General features: G+C 34.7%; 1 protein-coding gene across 1 annotated transcript in view; it reads left to right on the top strand.

The window, feature by feature from the left end:
* The window catches only part of DPH6 (diphthamine biosynthesis 6), a gene marked incomplete at its 3' end in the record, with an annotated part of 195,995 nt that overhangs the window by 60,297 nt on the left and 118,390 nt on the right, over positions 1-17,308 (top strand). Inside the window, exons 7-8 of the mRNA XM_084264228.1 lie at positions 4,091-4,185; positions 10,378-10,465. Coding sequence (XP_084120354.1) covers positions 4,091-4,185; positions 10,378-10,465 — 183 coding nt within the window. The remainder of the gene's footprint in view (positions 1-4,090; positions 4,186-10,377; positions 10,466-17,308) is intronic.

Raw genomic sequence — 17,308 nt, 5'->3', positions numbered from 1 at the left:
GCTTAAGAAGTGTTATTTTCAATTTGCTTTCACCATCATTCATTTTTAAAAATAAACTAAAAAATCCAAAAGTACCTGGTATTTTGGGGAACTAATGTATTCTTCCTGATGTATAACTTCTCAAGTGAAGTGATCCCTTCCTCATTTCACTAAATTATTACTGTCATGTTTTAATGCTTCTTAAAACCCACTTCTGCAGGTTTTCTCTTTCAGTGATAGAACAATAAACAACTGCAAAGCTTAAGGTGTAAAACTAGCAGGGCATTCTGACCTTACATAGATATGGTTGTCAGGCCATTGCATGGGAGACTGCACAACTGATACTTGTTCTGGTGGCTGTTTCTTGTGCGTATGCATGCTATGAAAGTCAAAAGTTGGTACAAATAAATTGTTTTTACTAGATACTTAGTTGGCTTTAAGGCCTAATAAAACCGAATCATTAACTATAAACTGAAGAGAAATGCTTAGGTTTATGATGTGAAAAATACACTTTTGCAACCCAATGAAGTCTTCAACATCAGAAGCTGTAGTAGACAGAATGTGAGAGGAAGTTCACAGTTTTCAGTAAGGAGGAGAGACAAAATTCATTTTTAACATTGCACATCCCCCAAACTACCACAACTTTAGATACTCTTGTATTCTTGACCAATAATTTATTTAACCAATAATTTCAAATTTTGCAACAAATTCCTTGAAATTTGTTGTTGTTTGCTAATTTATGCTGTTTCCTGGTTTTGGGGAATTCTTTTTGGGGTTCTCTATTGACAGCTAGGTTATTCACCTAGGATTTCTCAAATCTGTGAGAATTTTTCCAGTTCTGTTTAAAATGAATTAAATGTTGTTCTCTCTGTTCTTCACTTTTGTTGAAAACCAGTTTCTATCTTCATTACTTCAGTGCCCAGAAAAATGGCAATGTTGAGTGTAAGAGGGTGTTTGATACTGAATAACAACATATATGGCTTGTCATTTGGAATGTGTAGGAAATATCCTGCCTTACATTTTAGCAAGTATTCACAGCGTTCAATTTCTGTGATGCTATGGATTAGAAATTAGGATTCTGACTTTGGGTTTATGAGCACAATGATAATCTGCAACCCGCACTTTTATCAGGGATGAATTTTACTGGCTGAAGACACAGGCATTGTTGCAAAGAAAGTTCTTGAATTATTGCTTTTTTCTAAATGAAAGGTCTTTGATTAATTATTGACGAATGGTTGCTACATTGCTAAATTATTAAATTGCTTTCATGTCCTACTGTTTCCTGTATACCAGGAGCCCTAGCTTCTTACCCTGAAGAATTTGTTGGCAACTTTCCAAATCTCAGGGGCTTCTCTCACTCTCCATAGCATTTATGAATAGAATGGTAAATGCATATTATGGTAATATTGCCTATACTTCTGTCTCTGCTAATAGGTGATAAGAAAATGTTTAGTCATTTGTATGCTTCCCTTAGAAGTTGATGAGTACTTCTTGATGTAAAGAGTGTTTCTGTAACTGTAGAGAATTTACTGAGTATTACAATTTCTGCCTGGAAACAAAGTCTTCACTTGAAATTGGATTCATATCTTTTATCTTTGATTAGTAAACTTAAATGAGACAGTCTGCTTTAATCCTCTGTTTCAGTCACAAGGTAAGATGAGACAGTTCAGGTAATGTTTGGGCTGATGGTTTATATACCTTGTGTCTCACTGTGTGTTTAAGTTAAGATGAATTTTGTGTAGTATAGATGTTATCATATTTCTTTTGGATTTTGAATTGGACTTGCATTTTTAGCATAATTTTGTTTCCTGTACATTTTTCTGACTCATCTGAACTAGAAGGCAGATTTTGCAATCATAAAATTTAGATTAGAGTCTAAGGTGTTGTATTGTTATGAATATAACATTCAACCTGCAAAACAAAATAATTGGTCTTCAAAAAAGTCTATATTCTAAATGACTAAAAGTCATATTTCTGGTGTCATTGATGGCATTTCAAAAATATTGCTGACTTAGTTAAATGAATGTTAAGGATCTGTTCTATGAGCTGCTGAATATCCTCAGTTCCTGTTGACATTACTGGGAACCGAAAATCCTTTAGCACCTTGTATAATTGGTGTCAAGAATGATCTTGAAGCCAGTGACATTGAAAATGAGGATTTCCCACAACAAAGATAGAAAATAGTCTCACATCTTTTGAGTATTTGATGTTAATTGCCAATAATTATTCTAGGCACTGATGGTTACAAGCAGAGCTACCAGTTTTGAAAGCGACTTGTAAACAATCATGCCTTGTATTCGCCGTGGAAAGGTTACAGTTAGAAAGATCTTTTCGGGTTTTCTCTTAATTTTTAATATTTTTGTTTAGGGTTTTTTTTTCAGTGGAAGCTACAACAAGAGGAAGAATAAAAGGTTTTGACTAGCTGTTTCATAGGTTGTCCATTCTTGTTGCATCAACATTAATTATTCTTGATGCATTTGTCCTATAGAAACCTTGTTGCTATTGTTGACAGATGGAGTTCTCTTTTATGTCAGGAGTGTAATTTTTTAATGAGCACTTGATTAAAGGTTTCTTCTGCTCCTTTTCTTTAAAAGAAAATGCAAAAGGAAAAGTGAAAGATTTCTCCAATAACAAGACATTGAAAAATGATTTAATATCAGTTCCAAAAGAGATTTAGATTTTACACTACCAGACAACTAAACAGTTGCCTAGAACATTACCAAGTTATTGTTTTCTCAGAGTGTTTATACTGTTATCCAAAATAAAGGCTAAAGAGGATTCATACCTTTTATTCAACTAAATGAATTTTAAATTTAAAATGAGGTCTTTGATTCTATGAAAATATTCAAGGTCCATGTATTTGTTCTTTCACGCCTAATTTTGAAGCTAAGGTGATGGCTGAAGTTGTAAATATTCTTTGACTTTTTAAAAGGAAAAACTATGAAAGGGAACTTTAAAGTGACACAAGCTATACATTCAGCTGCAAAAATAAAAATACAGTACTGTTTGGATATATGAAATAGATCTGATAAACAAGTAACTGTATAAAAATTTGAATGTACCATGTATAAATAGGCAGTGTCATGTTTCCCTAAAAACAGACAACACATTTGGAATTATTTTTTTTAACCCTGAGACAGACTTTTTCTAACTGTCCCTTACATGTTGTGGAGAACTGCATGGCTGCTTTGAGTGCAGAAGCATCATGGGTGGGCATCTGTTCCTCTAAGGGAAAGCATAAGGGGATTAAATAAATAATACCAATAGTAACATTGCTGTTACCAGCGGAGTTGAAGACTGAAGTTCAGCTTCTTGTGAACTACTTGAAGAAGAATGTTAATGCTCGCTTAATGTGAAAAAATTTGCTCAGGACGTGGCTTGAAGCAGCTAGTGCTGGGACACTTTAGAAGGTGATATAGTCTATAGATGAAAAGACAAATTCCTCCTGCAGAAAAAGGAAGAGTGTCCCTGTGCTCAGGCATAGTACAGGTGCTTGGTTACCACCTATGAGTATATTGCATTAAAAAAGAATTACACTGAACTATTCTTAAATGTATATGTTAATTTAGAAAGTATATTTTGTGCAATTTATAAAGGAATCACATTGCTTCCTCTTTAAATCTTGCTTTCACATTTTGCTTTTGACTTAGAAAACTCTCACTGGCTCTATTTTTGAGAATATTTTGAAAGAATGAATTTTTACCAAAATATAGAATGCAATTGTTCAATCTGTCACCAAAACTTGTGTTCATTGTATGCTCCTATGTGAAGCACTACTTCCTGTGTTTGGTTATAGTAAAAGTTCCTCACTGAAGTGAGTTTCTGTGCTAAAGAAAAATCGACAGACATCGATATCTGGACCTTTCGTGTCCACAGAGGAAGAAGGGCTAGGAACCCATTCATTTATATGAACATTACAGTACCAGTTATATTTGAAATGTAACACATGGTAATTTTTAGTTCATTGTAATACTTATACGAAGACATCAAGAACCCTTTGTATGCTATTTGGGGTTTTCAGTCTTTTAGAAAGCACACGCCGAAATTGCAAGCAAAATAATAAACTGCTTTACTGTAATACTTGTATATTTTTACTTCTCTTTTGTGTTAGCTTTCCAAGAAATATGGAGTCCATGTTTGCGGAGAAGGTGGAGAATATGAAACATTCACTCTGGACTGTCCTCTGTTTAAGAAGAAAATAGTTGTGTAAGAAACAGTTTCTTCCATTTTCTTATATTAAAGCAATGGGAACATATTCACATTTAGCTTGAGGCAACTTTTGTTGGCAGAGGTAAAACATGTCCTCTAAGTTCACAAACACTCACTTTGTTTAACACTGGCAAAGTCCTCTGAAAACCTAAATCAATACCTGACAAGACGAGGCCTTCATAGAGGGCTATAAACTTTTTAGACATTTGCACTTTCGTTTACTTGCTGATTATGGCCTGCAGTAAAACTGGTACCTACACACTGACACTTTTATCCTTTCATGAAGTGCGAATTGCCTGTAATATTTATCTTTCATTACAGCTACATTTGATAAACTGCCACATCAGTAGCCTGTGGGTTCCATTAACTGTGTGTATGTGCATGTGTGTGTGTGTTTTAAGTTTAGCAGCTTAGAATGATAATGGTAAACATTTTTCTTCAATTATTACGGATATTTTAAATACAAACTGCGTGAATCCATTTCATTTACACTGTGTAGTTTATTCCTTTGACATAAATTGCTAAAATCTGTGTAGAGGGATGTGGAAGATATTTGTGTCTTGATGTGAGTTTCTTATTAGTCTGTTAAATACTAAGCCTGGTTGCTTGGAGTGAGATGTTTTCACTGCTGTTCCTTTTCTTATCCAAGTACACAGACCAAGTAATCATGTGCTGGTTAGAGTCATTTTAGGGAAGGTCAAGATTATGGAGCATATAGATGTGACTGAGGTTTTCATGGTGAAGGTCTATTTGTTTGTTAATACAACTCTTAATTCTCTTTCCTTCCATGGCATTCAGGAGAAAAGCAGTAGACAAATTGGTAAAGGGGATGGCAGCCACTCTGGGAGATTGTTGACTGGAAGATACATCCTCTGGAGTGAAGTAAAAAACTAGATCATTTGAGCCTGGAGATACCTCCATGCAGGAAAGCTATGAATTATTTAGTAAAAAGAAGGTTCAAAAAGTAACATGTAGAGTCTTTAAATGAGATTTAAGTTTGTGGATGGAATTAAGAATGTACAGGCCAGGAAGTGACTCTTGGAGAAGATTCTCTGAGCGAAACCAGATGCTAGGTGGAAGCCATACCTGCTGGCTAATAGGCGTTGGAAAGTTAAGCAAGAAGTCAGAATAAAATATGTATGGAGCCTGGGTACATCTTACCACAAATAAACTTGGGAACAAAGAACAAAACTCCCCACTATACCCTCAGATAGCATCAGATCAACCTCTTCTAGCAAAAAAGAAGATATTGTGAAATCATTGCTAGAGCATGATTCATTTTTGCATTTAAATCTGATATGGTTTCTATTAAACTGACAAATACTTATCAATTTCAGGAAGTGTCAGAGGCAGAATTTTTGTGGAACTCTGTCATTTAGAGTAATGCTACCTGTTACAAGATAAATTCAGTTGCAACAAAAAGTACACTTCACAAGGGTAAATATATTTTTAATGAGAGATTGTGTGTGCTTTTATCAGGTTTTGCACTTAAGCGTATTTGGATGTTTATTTACACTTCCTGTTTTACACATTTTATTTGAGACTTCTTATTTTACAGATTAAATCTGGGAGTTCATTTGAGTTGGATATACAATTTCCCAGAGACCAATTCAAAGTTTTCTTTGCATAGATAAAATAGATTGGACAAAACTATCTCAACTCTTATGAGAAATTCTTGGTAGGTGTAATGTAGAGGGTTTTTTTTTCATAGAATTTTAGGAACACTTTTAGAAAAGTACATTGTGCACTTTGTTTGGGATCAACCAAATACCAGCTTAAGTAGGAATATTTTATAATATATTCTAAATGTATTTCTTGATATCAATGGTTTAATGACCATTCAGGCAACTAACAAAAGTTAAAACAGAGGAGATCTGCCTGAGTTGTCTTTATTTCTGTTGGCAACACTCCAAATAATAATAAATTTATTATTTGTAACAATAAATGCACAAAAATACAAGAAAAGACAAATATATAAATCAGTGGGCATTTAATAATAAATATATGGCACAGCAGACTTAAACAGTTACTCAGCTATTTCTAAATATACATTTCTGTAATGGAAACTGGATAGCTACACTGGCACTGTGTATCCCTGACTTGATTAGCTCTGCTTAACTGACATTCATGTCACAAGGACATGCTTTTTGAGGCCATTCTTGTGAAATCTATGATTTTAAGAACTTCTAAAGAAAAATATTTCATAGTTTCTTTGTCAGTAAATAAGTTACAAGTTTGTTTATTGTGTGCTTTTCATATACACTGAATCTAAACAGACTTTGTAATCAAGTTGTTAACTATGCTAGTATGATTTCCAAGTGTTTAGATAGCCATGGTTCTGGTATATATCCTGATAGAATTTTTGAAACTTAAACAGAGTTTTAAGAATTACAATTTAGAGGTTAAAACCTCTCAGGATTTTCAAGGTCTCTAAATTCCTAAACTCGGCCAAGATTAATTCCTAGAGAAAATTTCTGAAGAAGACATTGAAGATTGCTTTTGCCTACTAAACAAGTGTGATGGGTTAACCTTGTCTGGCTGTCATGTATCCACCAAGAGGCTCTCATTACCCCTCCTCAGCAAGACAGTGGGAGAAAACAAAATGATAAAGCTTGTAGGTTAAGATAAGAACAGAGTGATGGCTTATCACTTACTATCATGGGCAAACCAGACTCAGATTCGGGAAAAATAATTTAATTTATTTATTAAAAAGAAAAAAAAAAGAGTAGCGTAATGAGAAACAAAAGCAAAGGTAAAAAAACTTTCTCTCCCTGCCCGTTCTTCCCAGACTTAATTTCACTCCTTTGTTCCTGGCTCTTCTACCTCCTCTGCACTGAGAAGTCCAAGGGGATGTGGAATGGGGGTTGTGATCAGATCATAACATTGCATCTCTGCTGCTCCTTCCTCCCTGCTCAAACCTTGGTCTCTTCCACAAACTGCTCCAGCATGGGTCTTTCCCACATGACAGTTCTTCAAGACCTGCTCCAGCATAGGTCCTTTCTATGGGGTACAGTCCTTCAGCAACAGACTGCTCAAGTGTAGGTTCTCCCCAGTGTCACAGCTCCTGTCAGAAAACCTCCTCCTGTGAGGGCTTCTCTCCAGTGGCCAGTTTTGGGCAGGAGCCTAGTCAAACATAGGGTCTTCCACAGGTTGCAGTGTGGATATCTGCTCTGATGTGATCCACTGTGGGCTGCAGAGGGCAACATGCTTTCCCATGGTCTCTTCCACAGTCTGCATGGAACCTCAGCTGGCACTTGGAGTACCTCCTCCCACTCCTTCACTGACCTTAGTGTCTGCAGGGATGCTTTTCCCACATTTCTCACTCCTCTCATGGCTGCTGCACAGCATTTTTACCCTTTTTGAAATATATTGTTGAAGTGGCATCACCAGTATTGCTGATGGGCAAAAAAAAATATAGCCTTGATGTGTTACTTATTATGGAGATGTGTGTGTCTCTTTAATACAGACTATACAATGAATTTTACTTTTGAATATTAAATTGAATTCTTGCCATTCTTCTCAATCTTCATTACAGGTATGTCACACCACAGAAACATGGCAGATTGAGTGTAATAGTTGAAAATAAAAAAGGCTTAGCAATGAAAGTAATATTTTACAATCAAAATATTCAACCAAGAGTCAGATGGGGTTTTATCTGGTTTTCCCAGGTAGACTACTGCAATCCAGTTGTCAGCTTTCTTATGCTCAGTATTTGAGAGTTACTAAGCTTTCCCTGTCCTTCTTACACTGGTATTTGAGGTGCAATTGATTGACACCTCTTCAAATCATAAAGATGTATTTCTCATCTACGTGAATGCCATCTAATATCTACTGTCATGATAGAGTCCCATTTGTATTTATGGAACACAGAATAATTTGGGCTATTTCAGGTAAATTGGCATATTTGAAATATTTGGGAGGTATAATTTTGCATTTATATACCTTACCATTAGCTCTGTGTGTAGGCTTGTAATTCTAGGTTTGGAGTAAAAGGTAAATCTGTAAACATGAAAAGATAATCATGTACTGAAAGCACTGATTCTACTCTCAGAGTTGCTCTAACTTGTCATATTTTTCCTGTGAAAATGATACTGAATGTTTTAAATTTTGTAGATATTTCCTAGATCGTCAAGAGATCAGAGGATTATAATTTCAAAAAGCAGATAATTGGGACAGTTTTTCATTATTTTCCAAAGTCTTCTGAAAAGGTTCCTTGACAAAATTCCTGGGTTTCCATCATAATCAAACATGAATCACCTTATGTAGTCATGTTCCTACTCAAAATTCGGTATTCCAGTGTGAAATGGCCTTCATATAATTATCAGGATCTCTCAAATCTCTGCCTTTTATTTTAATATCTGCTTTTCATGTGGGTTTGGGTGGGTTGGATTGTTTTTTTAAAAAATTTCCTAAGTTGGATGTGACATCTTAAGTTTAGGACTTCCTATTTTTTTTAATTGTTGACTCATAATTGGATGCAAACAAAACTGTTCTGTTTTCCACCTATTCATTATAATTACTATTGAACAAGGCAGTACATTTTATCAGTTAGAACAATTATGTATGGTTGGATATACTGACAGAAAATGAAGTAGGAAAAAATACTTTCTTACGTATTGTAATACCATTTTTCAGCAACACATAATCTACCTATTGTGACTGATCAGCTAAGAAATATTGGGACATTAAACTGCCATACCTATGTGTTAGCTGTAAGTCATAGTAATGTACTTCATAACAAGAAGATATATTTATGGTCTCTTAATGTTTGTGATATTTCTTGAGCATCAATGCCTAGCATGTCTTCTGCTGTACTAGTGAGCTGGAACATGTAAAACTGCTTCTTTAACTTTGAAACTTGTTTTGTTTGGGGTTTTTTTTTAAGGTACTACTTCAACAGACATGTATTTAATAACTAACTATTTGGGTTTCCTTTCTGATACGGGGTTTTCTGTTAATTCAGTTTTATGTAGTTAATGTTTCACTGAAAAGTACCAGACTTCCCTATGTAGGACTTGAACAGTGAGGAAGAAATATTTTTTGAGAATTTCCTCAGTCACTGAGGATACCCAGGTACCAGATGCTACTGGAGTCTTGGTGTCTGGCTTTTTAAATTTCTAGTTATTTGCTCCTATTACAAAACATTTCCAAACTTATTTTCTACTTATTCCCGTTAGAATTAGAAAACACCATGATCATTTGAAAAGACTGAGTTTAATCTTTACTTGTGAAGAACTTTGATAGTAACTCTCAAGAATGAAGCTGAAGGCTTATTTATCAAATGTCTTTGAAAGTTTACTGGAAAAGAAGTGGAGTTTATTAAGTTAGAGGTATTTATCACTATTGTGCAATGCAGTGATGATGATTATCATAGGAGTTTTTTTAATTTTGAATCCCAGAGCACATTTTATAGAACAGTCATTTCTGTTAATTTTACACTTTCATTAAGTCAGAGATATCTGGCTAAGACTTCAACTGTTTCCAGTTTGCATAAGTTTTATGTGACCTTATTAGAAATCTTTCTCATCTCACTGAATGCTGTAAAGGTATCAAGGGCATTGTGGTTTCAAGAAAATTACCTGTGTGTCCTTAGCCTTACTTAAAACAATTTTCAGATTTTCTTGTACTGTTTCTGAGTTTCTCTTATGTTTTCTTTGAGTTTCTCACCTTCTGATGTTTGTTTCCTAGAGCTACCTTTTTCTTAAGTAGTGAAACCATGCAGATGGATATACCAGATACTGTCTCTTGTGAATCACTGTGACAGATTGTGTCTGTAAAAATGAAAACTAAAATTAACTAATTTGAATCAGCACACAGGAAGTTTATCGTTGTTACCAACATATTTGGCATTAAAAAGTTGTGTCTAGTAGTCTTTGGTATCAGTTGCAAGATGGTTAAATCAGTCAGTTTCTCAGCATTTTGTGTTGTTAAAACCTTAAGAACTGATCACTGGGACATTAATCAAGAGTATACTTTTAAAAACTCTACTGTTTATAAAATTAAAAGATTGATTTCTATATTAGTTTCGAGAATGTAAAACATAAGATCATTTATGCTTTCATAGCCTACAGCTAACCGAATCTCTCAGTACTGGTCTGGAAGTATAGTTTATTCCATTCAAAAATTGAAAAATAGTGAAGATAACATAATTGTACACTAATATGTGATGCTAGTGATTTTGTATTTCAGAGATTCAGCCGAGGTGGTTGTTCATTCGGCTGATGCATTTGCACCGGTGGCCTACCTTCGTTTTCTAAAATTACACCTGGAGAATAAGGCAAGTAGATTGCAGTTGTCATCTTCCTGTAAACCTGTATGTATGCTTTCTGGTTTTACGTTGCTTTGTCACAGTTTGGAGTGAAGCTACATATTCTCACGCAGGTATACTTTCAAATAACAATGTCTGTATTTAGTTGAATTTCAAAACTCGCCGTAAGGAAAAAACTCAACACAAATGCTACCTTGTGTCAAATGAATGCATGGAGGCAGTATATTTGTGTAGCATTTTTCATCTTGAAACCTCAAGGTGCTCAGCCAGCGTAGTTCAGTCAAGCACATGTTTAACCTGTGTAGTACAGCTGGCCACAAGGTAGAACACGGCTGTTTTAGGAAACAATGTGGGCAGTGTTGATTTGCTGGGAGGTGGCATCTCCTTTTGCTCTTTCTGATGTAGAGTGGATGATCAAAAAACCTACTGACCTGCAAGTGCTGGAGTTTTAAATGTGCTGGGTTTTGGTTTATCTTTTCTGTATGAAAGATACATCTAATGAATGACTTCAGATCATTTAGAAAATAGTATCCTGGTCAGAGATCTTAAGGGAATCATTAGCAGCTCACTGGGATTCAGCCCCTTAGCTTATGATTCCATGGAAACAACAGAACAGGAATAGGAACTCTAGTTGTTTAATTATTGCAGACTTTTATGTGAGAAGAGCTAAGAAGGGCAAAGCAGAAGTTATTTTTCATAGTATTTCTCTGCACTTTTCTTTTTTTCTTTTTATGATCTTGTGGGTTAAATGATTTTTCCTCCTGCATATCTATAAGTGCTAGTATTTCGTTGAAGAGCGTGCGTCATAATCTTCCTACTACTATTACAGTCATCTTTTTATAAGCCTTCCTACTTCTTTCTATACTTTGAAGATCACTGAACCTCTTCTTGGTGCAAGGATTGTTGTAGAATGTTATTATATTGGTATTTTGCATTTCATGTCTTTTGAGCAACTACGTTTCCTGAATTTCTTTCAATAGATCATGCCAGTTTTTCCCCCCTCTTTTTTAATTTTATGTGTTCCAAACAGATAAAATACCTGTACATTTTTCTTCCATGATGGCCTCATTCTTGCCTTGGAAAGTAAATTGTATTTCATCCTGTCAATTTCTACTTTGGGATTTCTTTCAAAAATAAAACATTAAATATTTGTGTGGAGGACTGTGAAAAGGATATCAACTAACTATGTGAAGCAAAACCAAATAGGCTGAATAAAGGAAAATTTGGGAGTGGGGCATGGTGGGGAAGAGTGATAATATATTAATATTTCTTTGGGGGCACTGACTTTATTGCTCATGGCAAACTTGATGCTAAAATGCACCATACATCACTACGATGTGACAGGCTAGGGAAAATGAAAAACACAAAGCTTTACATAAATCAGGCAAAAAATCATATTAAAATGCATAACATTTTATATAAGAATCAAGATTTTACTTTTATCTGTTCAGAAGCTCTTTTCCCCTTCTTATGTAGATGTTTTAGATTTGGTTAAAGCCTCACAGTTCCAAGCAGCGTTGTAGTAAATCATATTTCAAATTCATTGTAGACAAAGCTGTCACACTCTCAAAGGGGTAAGGTTTACAGAGGCTTGCCTTGGATTTTGGTATATAAACTAATGTCTTGTATAGTTAAGAGGAAAACAGTCTATTTTCTGCAGTGGTTGTCTCATAAAGAAAAGCATTGCAATCTTTTGGCTATGCAATATTTTATGTCATGATAAAATAGCCTAAGATTTCAAGTAGTTATGAATATGGAGAACCAGTCAGTCTGTTAGAGCAAAACTTGTTACTAAGTGAGCATGGTTTAACTGCATAATGATAAAAAGATGCCTTTCAAGATTGATATGGTTGTAGTACTGTACTTTTTCTCACTATTTGTTGCTTACAAACCCTACCAAAAAAATTAAATATCAGTAATTCAGCACTTAAAAGCCGATCCTACAATAACAAATCACTGCAGGGAAAAACTGCTTTAGGAAGGAGAACTAATTTTAGTTTCAGGCTTTCAAGGGATTACTGAAAATTGGGAAAAAAACACTCCATTACGAACAACATGTAAAAGTAGCCGTTATGTATGTACTTTGTGTAAATCATTAATACACTGCATAGTGATGAGTAATTCTAATAGGTATTATGACATGAACTTTGTTATCATTTCTACTGAGATACAATGAAAGTTAAAAATTTGTCTGTATATTCATTTTTCTTTCGTTACGTGCCACAAGTGCTAATTTTCCATTCTTTGAATTTACTTTTATAATCATTAATCAATTATAACTGGTATACCTTAGTCTCTGCCATCATTCCTTCTTTATAATGCATTTTCTTCAGCTAAATCTCTTCATGTTTAACTACAAAGCCTACATAGAAATTTGTTTTAGATTGTTTCTGGCAGCAAACTGAGCCCTTGTGCCTGGGGGAAAATAACATTTTACTCACTGCTCTGGATTAATACATTACTGTGCAACTTCAAGATGTGTTTTTGCATAATAATTGAAGCTTTTTATAAAATATCCTATTTTCTTTCATTGCCAGTGATACAGAAAAGACTGAAGAGATAAATAAATATTTTATTATTCAAACATTTTTAAAAGTTGGTTGAGCATAACTTAAGATAACTTTTTTGTAGACATTTTGCAAAAATATTAAGAATAAAAAATAAAGATAATAAACCTCAAATGCTCAAAATTCAGGAATGCCTTGTTTATTCATTGTGAAAAACAAGTTCACCACTGTTGTACATAATACAGACACCTAGCTTTATCAATTTTTGCCAATAATACTGTCACTTTGTACATGTAAAATGGAGGAATTTTTTTTGTTGAGGAGGCAGCAATTGCTGAAGCATACTACAGAATCTTTAAATCAAGTGTATTGGCTTTTGTATTCAATATAAATGTAATTTTGAATATTTTTGATCAGGAAAAAATACAGATATGAAACATTATTTTTTAATTTTGATAATAAAGTGCAAAATATTTTATTTTCATTATACTACTCTGTTGTGTTGGCTTTTGAATGATCAGAAACACAAATTAGAGCTGTTGGAGCTTCGGCTGATGTGAACATACTTCTGATGACAGCAGTGAACATATTAGCTCTCATTCATGCTTTAAGATTTGCTGTTTCTCCTGTTTAATAAGGAATACTTTGTTCCCCAAGTTCCAGTGAGTAGGAGCACAAATACAGTAGGAATACAAGCTGTGAAACTGAAGCCCCTCAAGTTAGAGACAGTCCAGAATTAGAGGGAGTCTTGTAGTTTTCTTTTGATGCTTGTCAGAAGGAAGGAGCCTGTTTCTCTGTTAAGAGAGGAATCATGTCTGCTCCTGCTCTTTCTTGTAGCATACTATTGCATTGTATTTACCTACCACAAACTGACATTGTGAGACTTATTTGTTTTCCAGTGTGTAAAAGATCTTGACCTATTTGAGTGGAACACAAGTGCCCCTGTTAAACATCAGCAAATCTATTTCAAAGGTCAGTTTGAAGCTAGTTTTAAAAAGACTGGTAGATGTTAGAAAAGGTGTTAGTAAGATATTTACATGCCTTGTGTACTAAAGGAGCATTGGTTAGATTTGATTTAACTTTGTAGCCTGTTTCTGTCTGGTTCCTTTTGGCCTGAATTATTTTACTTAATCTCTATTTAGGACTTCATGTGTAGAATTAGACTTTGTAAGTGATGTTGAGAGGAACAGGAAGGAACATATGTTTTGTTGGTGGCATGACGGGTGGCGTTTTCTGACTACGTTATCATCATTGAATAAAACTTCTCCTAGGTAACCTTAGTTTCCTTTCTGCATCATAAGAGTATAGATAACTTTTGTAGTTATGTTTTCAAAACATTTTAACAAACACTGCAAAATTTTATTTTGTACAGTTATTTATTTAAAACACACAAAGGATTTTCTTTCCTAGTCCATTTGACTACAAATTCAGTCCCGTTCTCTAAAAAAAGACAATTTTTTTGTTCTCTTTTTGTGATGAAGAAACTTTATTTGAAAGTCTTCCAGAGTAAAGGACTTGCTTTCTTGTGTGTCTGTGTATAGTACTTGAAACACAAGTGTGGATGGATATTGTCTCTCTCTTTGTATTTATTTCAAGGAGTTCTGTTATCAAAGTACAGTTCAAAGAATAAAGAGATTGTCATAATCTTTCCTTACATCTTCTGAGCTCTCTGCCCCCCTGTATTCTCATCACTGCTCAGTGGGAGAACTATCAGTTTTGGAATTGTGTTGTGATAGGTTTTTATACCAGTTTCTGTAGTGGAGAATGTAAGCTTTTTAAGAAGGCAATCTGTTGTTTTCATAAAAGACCACTGCATGGAATTTCAGCTATATCAGTCCTAGCTCCAAGGCTTTTTTCAACAGGAGAATTCGGATCTTGGAACACTCATGCATTTGCTTAGCTTCATTCTGAGCATGCTTGCATCACTGACATGAGTTATGTGAATATAGTTAAGCATATGCATGCATGCAGGCTCTGATCCAGAATTAGGTTGGTATCACAATGTACAGTGGGTGTGGGAGAAACAGTGTAACAAATGGGAAAATATATTGCGTCTGTGAAGTAACATGAAAATGTTATGTGATAAAATAGGTTCTCTAAGATTTAATTAAAACGTCATTATAGCAAGCTTGATTTTTTGTTGTTAAAGTGATGAGAGTATTATTCTGGGAAAGTTAGTCTGCGGCAGCCTTTTAAGTTTTAAATTCTTAGATTACTCTCTCTGTCGACAGGAATGGAGATCAACATTTGTATGAGATTTGAATATAGCTACTAAACAGAGTCTGGCAGCTCTACTTAGGCTGGCATTGAGCCTGTTGTTCTTCTATTGCCAGGTTCCACACCTAATACTTCTGCTGTAGCCTGCACCTGTGCTGCTGCAGAAGGTGATTGATGGCCTATGTTTTTGGAGCATTGTGGGAGTCGGTCTTGAATGAATCATTGTGATGTATCATAGGCATTGAAACCAATGGTAGTCAGTAATTATTTTGATGGCCTTTGGTATATGTAAGAGGCATTGTAGAATTTCTAGTACTTCTTAGTAATTTCCAAAAGTTTTGGAGTTGACCAGCTGTTTGTGCATGTGTGTAAACATGGATGTATAATTTTATTTTTATCTATGAGGCAATATTGATACAAGCTTAACAATGTATAAAACATTGACATATTTGGGAAAAAGGGATGTGATTGTGGATGACGTGCTAATTTTTTGTGCAATCAGTTTGGGATATTTGTAATATTAACAAATTACAAAGCCACAGGGGAGATCTGTAAGTTAGACCAAACCAGTTGTGATACAGTCTGTGAATCTCACTACATCCCCATGAATTTTTTATGAAGCACATTTTGCAGAAAACATGTTTAGAAACATAGTTGAAAGAACAATTTTCACAGATGGCGTAAAAATGGGATAGGTGCCTTTTTCATGTTTGCTTGCAGCGCGTATGAATTCAGTCCTCTGTGTTAAGGAATGGAGAGAAGTTACTGGTCTCTAATAGTACGAGATATCTGCATCTCTAGATCTCTTAAAGGTAATTATGTAAAGCTTAACAAAAGCATGAAAAAAAGCGGCTGCCGTACTTACAAGCTGGAATTATTCCCTTTCTAGTTAACATATTTTTTGCCATGTGATGAATTGCTATACCATATTCAAGTTAAAATCCAGGTGATGCAAAATGAAACCCAAGGCAGCATTGCAGTAGTGTCATTCATATCACTGTGTCTGTACGTGCTTACTGAGAGGCTAGGGCCAAGAGGTGCATACTCTGTAATGTCTGTATGTGGCATTGGTACATGGTGAGTGCCTGTATTACAATGCAAATTGATTGTTTTATGATGGGTGTTACAAATTAGCCAGCAGAATAACTAATTTCTTAAAATAACAATTTGTGAGAATGACATAGTTGCGCATTTAGCCCATGATGAAACTGCCGTTACTTCTATAAAGTGGTGTCTTGTGGATAAAAAACCAGAAATTTCAAAAAGAATAGAAAAACTGGAATTTTTCTTGGTTCGTGTTGCATAATGCGGTTTAAGATCTGTTTCAATTATGGATTTGTGTTCCTGCTTCTTTATTTTGTAAGTCATACCTGAAGGGTTAGAGGCTATCAGGCAGCCCTCTGGGTAACTGCAAAATATATCAACTGACAGCAGTAGCCGAAGGTGTAATTCAATGAGGGGGAAATGGTATAGATGCTGTTGGATGCTTGTATATTGCAATGTTGGAATGCATGTCATGTTTGTGCTAAATTGCAGTTTTCATCTTTGTGCTATTACGTTACATTTAGTTGACTTCTTTTAACCTCTCATGTACAATTGATTCACATAAAGTAGATTATTGCCTTGACTTTCATGCCTTTCTTTGAGGAATGAATAAAATGAGGTCCAATCAAAGAACATCAGCCCCTCTTAAAGCACAGCTTTAGTGTTTGCAGTGCTTATAAAACTCCCCTTGAGCCCTTTTAGACACAGCAGAGCTGAGTTTCCTCTCATAGGTAATGACCTTTTTGTAATTTAGCCTTTCCTGAGAATTTCCAAGTTCACTGCTTTAACTTAACTGGATACTTTTTCTCTCCAGTGAAGTCAAATATCGATGTAAATGCTGTATTCTTATTGCAGTCTTCTGATACATACTATAGTTTTCTGCCTTTTTTCCCTTTTTTTTTTTTACCCCCCTCATTATCCAGAGAAAACATTTGAAGATAGGTTAAATAATAAATATTTTTGTAAGGAAAGGGAAAAAAAATATGTTAAAATTACTTTTTTTAAAAAAAGGTCTATACTCAAATTTTATTAGTAATTTTTATTATATCCCATTTTACTTGACAGCTTGATGAGATCTAATTGT

Source organism: Gallinula chloropus, assembly GCF_964237585.1.
Source record: "Gallinula chloropus genome assembly, chromosome: 4".
Classification (NCBI taxonomy): domain Eukaryota; kingdom Metazoa; phylum Chordata; class Aves; order Gruiformes; family Rallidae; genus Gallinula; species Gallinula chloropus.
Note: the sequence above shows the minus strand (reverse complement) of the source record. Positions and strands in the feature narration are given on the sequence as shown.